General features: G+C 34.8%; 1 protein-coding gene across 1 annotated transcript in view; it reads left to right on the forward strand.

The window, feature by feature from the left end:
• Positions 1-428: 428 nt before the first annotated feature.
• Positions 429-7,332, forward strand: part of ZC3H12B (zinc finger CCCH-type containing 12B) — a 74,857-nt gene continuing 67,953 nt past the window's right edge. The window contains exon 1 of the mRNA XM_049643889.1: positions 429-1,253. Coding sequence (XP_049499846.1) covers positions 640-1,253 — 614 coding nt within the window. The 5' untranslated portion in view covers positions 429-639. The remainder of the gene's footprint in view (positions 1,254-7,332) is intronic.

Genomic DNA, 7,332 nt, shown 5'->3' on the forward strand with positions numbered 1-7,332 from the left:
TTAATGGTTTTCTAGTCTCCCTAGTAGATAGAGTCTCTGATCTGTTGCAATGAATGGTGCTAGAGATGTTGTGCTTTTCAGGAATGGAACTGCACTTTAGCAAGAGGGATCTGGTGTGAAACCTGGAAAACTTATCTCTCAGAAAGGAGAAGAGAGAGTCCTTTTAAGGATGTATATATTCCTGCACCTTGTTGAAAGGCCATGTTTTCCTTTCACAAAGTTGTGATAATAAGTTAACTTTAGTGTGATTTATTTTGTGTGTGAATGGGGGGTGATTATAGCACAATTGCTACCATTGAAATTTTTATGCCTAGAATTGTTAAAGCATTAGAGTACATTTTTTTTTTGTTATAAGGTGAGTCCAATCATTTGAAGTACAAAAACAAAATGTCATACAGTGTGTAGTTTCTTAAAAAGAAACCTGTGCATTCTTAAATGCCTTTCCAGAATGTTACTAAACATGATTGTGGTATGTGTGTTTATTTGTAGGGACTGGTAACATCTGAACATACCAAACCAAACAGGCAAAGTCTTTCACCATCACTACCACCACATTTTACTACAAAGGAATATAACTGTATGTGGATTCCAAACAGGCTAAAAGAAAAAGAGCTGATTAGACTTCAGACTGCCCACTGAATGGGGATGACGGCCACAGCTGCAGTGGAGACATCAAAAATGGAGAAGAGTTCCTCCAAGGAAGAGAAACAACAATCTAAGCAGGACAGGATGGAGCAGAGCAATGCTGATTCTGAAGAGTGGATGAACTCTGAGAGTGAACCTGAACAGATGAGCCTTAAGAACAGTAACAATGGCAAAAGCTACGGATCTGGGGATGCTCAGTTGAAAAAAAAGGATATTCCTTCCAAGCCACACCGTCAGCTCTATAGATCACCCTGCTTAGATCATCCAAGCTTCTCCCAGAGCAGCATTCTACAGGATAGGAAGCTTGACTTGGAAAAAGAATACCAAGCCAAGATGGATTTTGCTCTAAAGCTGGGCTATGCAGAGGCACAGATTCAATCAGTATTGAACAAGCTGGGCCCAGAATCACTTATTAATGATGTATTGGCAGAGCTCGTCAGGCTTGGGAACAAAGGCGATTCAGAAGGGCAGGCCAGTTTGAGTTTGTTAGTACCTAGGGGTCCCAGCTCTAGAGAGATTGCAAGCCCTGAACTGTCTCTTGAAGATGAAATAGACAACAGTGAAAATTTGAGGCCAGTTGTCATAGATGGAAGTAATGTGGCAATGAGGTAAGCGTATTATATTTTCAATCTTTAAAAACAAAACAAAACAAAACAAAACAAAACATCCCTGAGCTCATAAAAATCATCTCCCTTTGCAAAGCACTATGGGAGGCTCTTGGCTGTTGTCTACAGCTTATGCTCCTGTAGGTGGAGAGAGGCTAAAATGATCTTGCCTTGGCCTTTTCTCTCTCCCTTGGAATTGTTGCCATTTGTGTTCAGGTACTCTGAAAGAAGCTGAGACATCAGTGATGCTTCAGTAGAGACATCATTCAGCCTTTGTTCCTCCTGGGGTACCTTCTCCCACCTCTGTATGCCTAGACCAATCATCCTGAGAATGCTGTTTTTATAATTTCACTTGGGAGCTTACAGCGACTCCCAATTGCGATTCTACCAAATTTGGATCCCTTTGCCTGGCTTTTTGATATGACATTTCTCTCCTCCCATTTGGTTGTAGCTCTCACACCTACTGTATTTACATCAGTCTTTTGAATAGTCTCCATGTAAATTATGATGACTTCTACACCGCTGCTTGTGTTCATGTCATTCCCAAACCTAGGAATAACCTCGTCCTTATCTTCATACCTATCAAGATGCACTGCCTTCACTGACACCATCATGGCTTTTTTAATCCCAATGATTATCTCTGAGCTATAATAACTATGATAGGTTGAGTAATATCCCCCTAAAGATGTCCACATCCTAATCCCTGGAATCTGTGAATAGGTTATTTTACATGGTAAAAGGAACTTTGCAGGTATGATTAAGTTAAGAATTTGAGATAGGTAAGATTATCCTGGGTTATCAAGGTGGACTCACTGTAATTACAAAGGTCGTTATAAAAGGAAGGGAGGCAACAGGATAAGAATGAATTGTAGGAGGGATGCCTGGGTGGTTCAGTCAGTTAATCGTCCAACTTTTGCTTAGGTTATCATCTCATGTTTAGTGGGTTCAAGCCCCGCATCAGGCTCTGTCCTGACATCTCAGAGCCTGGAGTCTGCTTTGGATTCTGTATCTCCCTCTCTTTCTGCCCCTCCCTGGCTCACTCTCACTCTCTCTCTCTCTCTCTTTCAAAAATAAGCATCAAAAAATTTAAATAAAGAAAATCTTTTTTTAATGGGTAGTAGGAGATGCAATGACATTAACAAGAGGATGGGTGATGTAAGAAAGAGGCCATGAGCCAAGGAATGTGGGAAGCCTCCAGAAACTGAAAACGGCAAGGAAAGAAATTCTCTCCTGAAGAAACAACATACCCTTGTCAACATTTTGATTTTAGAATTCTGACCTCTTGAACTAAACACAAATAAATTGGTGTTATTTTAAGACACTTAATATATGGTAATTTGTTATAGCAGCAATAGGAAAGTAATACATAACCAAGAGTACCTTCATACTTTATTCCATATTTTCTCACATAATTTTTTAATTCATGTTAGAGATCTTTAGGAATTCCTTCTTTTTTCTTTTTCAAAAGCATAAATGAACTATTTAGACTTCATCAAAATAAAAACCTTTTTCTGTTTCTAAAATGAATTGCCATTCAGCTCTGGCTTAAAAATTCCCGATAATCAGGAGCCTGTTTCCTATGAGTCTATCATTCCTTGATGAACTCAATGGAGTCTTAGACTGTACACAATCAGAACAAAAGTAAGAAGCCTTAGACTAGAAAGATTTTCATTTGATTATCCAAATCTCTTTGAGGACAGGGGCCTTATTTTATGCTTCCCTTGTTTTCCCCACAGTATGTAGCACACTATTGGATGCTCCTATAGAGATACAAAAGGAGCAGGAATAGGACAAGTCTTATCAACGATACCATTATTGTATGTAAGAGTTACTTAGCAGGCTATCTTGATGTATATTTTAGTATATAGTTCTATTTAATCCTCACAGCAACTTTATTTTACAGATAAGAAAACCAGAGCTCAGCAAGGTTAAATGGCTTTCTTGAGGTCATTTGATAAAGCTAGTAAGTAGCAAAGTGAGAATTTGAACTTAAGTCCTCTGGCTTCAAATAAATGAAATGAAACTAAATTTTAAAAATATATGTTTTTTTAAAAAAATATGTGTTTAAAAATGTGTTTTTTTCTTTTTTTCAAGTTTTTATTTAAATTCAAGTTAGTTAGCATAGAGTGTAGTACTAGTTTCAGATGTAGAGTTTAGTGATTCATCACTTACATACAACACCCAGTGTTCATCACTGCAAGTGCCAGGTAGTTTTGCATATGTAATTTAATCCACGCTAAAACGTCTACAAGAACAGACTAATTTGGTTATTTTTTGCACATGAGGAGACTCAGGTTCAGAGAGGTTGAGTAACTGCCTAAGGTTATACAAGTAATGAATGACAATGTTTGCATTAAAACCTGAATCTGACTTCAATGTTTTTTTGACAATAAAATGCAATAATATGTGACTATTAGTGTTATTAAGAATATTTGATATTTCTCCTGGTAGCAGGAAATACACTTACACATTTCCTTTTTCAAACTTTTAATCATGACAGCTTCATCACAAGGTGGGTAAAGCAAGCAAGACATCTCCCCTGTTTTACTGAAGGAAAACTAGAAGCATAGTCACAAGAAAGTTAAATGGCTTGTACACAATACTAAAGTAATCAGAATGATGCAAAAGGCCAGTGAAAAGCAGAGGGTGATTTCTATGTCCAAATGCCAATGGTCACTCTGATCTTCTAATAGGCATAAACTAGAGTAATTTTTGAAGGGAAGAGGCATGGGATCTGCCAAACTCAATATCTTACCAGACTAGACCACCCCAAACACCTTAGATTGGACTGGTTTTCCAAGGTCTACACTTCTTTAAGTATTTTGTGTTTTGGATGTGGAGATGATAAGAACCCAAGACTTCGTTGAAGACTTTGGCTTCATGGTGATATAAGACCTTCCTTATCTTTCGACTTGAAGGATTACTGATTATAAAAGACACTGTAGTATTGTTCTTGTGCTTTTTAAGGAATACTGACGAGATTAATTGTCAAGTTAATTCTTTTCAGCATATCTAGTCTATGCCAGTAGCAAACTGTAATACTGATAGGAAGATGAGATTTTGTCTTTTGTTGGAGTTGCTTTGCAAAGTTAAAGAAGTCTTACAATTTAAATAAAGAAAAAAGAGAAAAAGCAGCACTCAACCATATTTTTAGGAGTATATAAACATAGTGTATAGTAGACCCAATAATTTTCTAAAATTGTCAGCTGTGCCCTTGTTAGCATCTCTTTCCTTTTCTGACTAGGTTAGTTACTGATGAGTCCCATTTATTCTGCAGTCACATTTCACATAGTCAAAGTTCAGTGCCATAGTCTGCTTATGAATTTGTTAGTGCTATTAATTTAAATTTGGTTTAGTTCCCCATTGCTTAGCTGTAACTTTACCATGAGATTTATACTTCTTAAACTACATATTAACATCTATTGTTCTTCAGCATATTGTATGAGCCTGCATTGAAATCATGATGTTTTGCTTGTCATCTAACACTAACATTTACAGTAGTGGTGTACCTGTGATTCACACACTGGTGAATAGCATATATCAATATGCTAAGATCCTAAAATATATGTTCATTCTGAGAGCTGCCTCCTTTGGGAAGAAAAATCTATTTCAGAGGAATTAAGTAATGTCAAATGCAAATGCCACCATATTCTTTAAGTTTGAGAGAAACCCAAATACTTAAACCCTACAAAAAGAGCAGAAGGAGATGCCAGTGACGAATCTGCTAGGCAGAATTTGGCTTGGAATCTGGATCAAATACGTATCTAAACCAGTTTACAAAACAAAGTGAGATATACTGTCACCAAGACACTTGGTGACTTGCAGATCTATACTGTTAGATTACATTTAGATAGGCTTTTAGGTCTTACTTTTTAAATTGCAAAATAATACTTTGTGGTTTTAGGCTATAACAGGTGATTTTACAAGAATCATTCTATGTTACACTATTTTTTTTCATTTATGCATTTCTCAAATATTTATTGAGCACTAAACTTTGTGTACTGGGCCCTTATGTAGGACATCACTGCCACCTTCATAAATGTTGAAATTGAATTCTGATTCCTACTGGACATTTGGTACACTTCCTGGAATGCTCCAATGGAATATTTTCAATGGCATGCTGTAGAAATTTTACATTTTTTAACATGATAACTCTCAGTATGTTAAAAATTTATATCAGAATACAGATGTATCAAAATATTAATAATATTTGTCTCTGGAAGGTAGTAAAACAATAAAAATGTAAAGAAAAATTTATATTTTTTTGCATTTTCCACATTTTACATTATAAATATATATTACTCTTAAAATGAGGAAAGATATTTAATTGAATAATTGACATATTAATTGTATTACTTTCATATGTACAACATAATGATTTGATACTTACATTGAGAAGTGATCACCACAATAAGCCTAATTACCATCTGTCATCCTACAAAGTTGTTACAATATTATTCACTATATTCTTTATGCTATACATTATATTCTCATGTCTTATTTATTTTATAACTGGAATATGTAACTGTTAATCCCCTTCACTTCTTTTGTCCATCCTCTACCCGCCCACCCCTCTAGAAACTATCAGTTTGTTCTATCAGCCAGTTTCTATTTTTTTATTTGTTCATTTGTTATGTTTCTTTAGATTTTGCATATAAGTGAGACCATATGGTATTTATCTTTCTCTGTCTTACTTATTTCATTTATCATAATACTTTCTGGTTCATCCATGTTGTCACAAATAGCAAGATTTAACTCTTTTAAGGCTGGGTTATATTCCAGTCTCTCTCTCTCTCTCTCTCTCTCTCTGTCTCTCTCTGTCTCTATGTGTGTGTGTGTATCACATCTTTATGCATTCCTCTTTTGATGGACACTTAGGTTACTTCCATGTCTTGCTTGTTGTAAATAATGCTGCAATGAACATAGGGGTACACATGTCTTTTTGAATTAGTGTTTTCATTTTCTTTGGGTAAATACCCAGACATAGAATTACTGGATTGTACAGTATTTCTTTTTTTCTCTTTTCTTTTCTTTCTTTCTTTCTTTCTTTCTTTCTTTCTTTCTTTCTTTCTTTCTTTATTTTGAGAGAGAAAGTGACAGCACGGATAGGGGAAGGGCAGAGAGAGAGGAAGAAAGAGAAAATCTCAAGCAGGCTCAATGTTATCAGCCAGGAGCCTGAGGCAGAGCTCCATCTTACCAACCACGAGATGATGAGCTGACCCATAATCCAGAGTCAGACACTAAACTTACTGAGCAAACCAGGCACTTTGGATTTTATGGTATTTCTAATTTTAATTTTTTGAGAAACTGCCCTATTGTTATCTATAGTAGTTGCCCCAATTTACATTTCTACAAATAGTGCACAAGTTTTTTTCTTCTCTACATCTTTATCAACACTTGATATTTCTTGTCATTTAGACACTAGCCACTCTAACTGGTGTGAAGTGACATTTCATTGTGGTTTTTATTTGCATATCCTTGATGACCAGTGATGTAGAGCATTTTTTTTTTTTTAGGCGTCTGTTGGCCATCTGGATATTGTTAAAAAAATGTCTATTCAGGTCATTTTGTAATCAAATTATTTGTTGTTTTTTTTGGCATTGAGTTCTACGAGTTTTTTTTTTTTATATATATTTTGGACATTAACCACTTATTACATATATCATTTGCAAATATCTTCTTCCATGCAGTATGTTACACTTTTATTTTGTTGACAGTTTCCTTCACTGTGGAATAATTGGGTTTTTTTTCAGTTTGATGCAGTCCCAATTATTTCTTTTTGCGTTATTTCTCTTACTTAATAAGACAGATCTATAAAAGTATAGCTAAAGCCTATCAAGAGATAACTGCCAATGTTTTCCTTCAGAAATTTAATGGATTCAGGTCTTTTATTTACATCATTAATCAATTATTTTATTTTATTTTATTTTATTTTATTTTATTTTATTTAGTTTTATTTTATATTATTTTATTATTTTACTATTTTTTTTCCCTGTTTATTATTTGTTTTTTTTATTTTTTATTTTTTTTATTTTTTTTATTTAATATATGAAATTTATTGTCAAATTGGTTTCCATACAAC

This window comes from Panthera uncia, chromosome X, assembly GCF_023721935.1.
Source record: "Panthera uncia isolate 11264 chromosome X, Puncia_PCG_1.0, whole genome shotgun sequence".
NCBI classification, from domain to species: domain Eukaryota; kingdom Metazoa; phylum Chordata; class Mammalia; order Carnivora; family Felidae; genus Panthera; species Panthera uncia.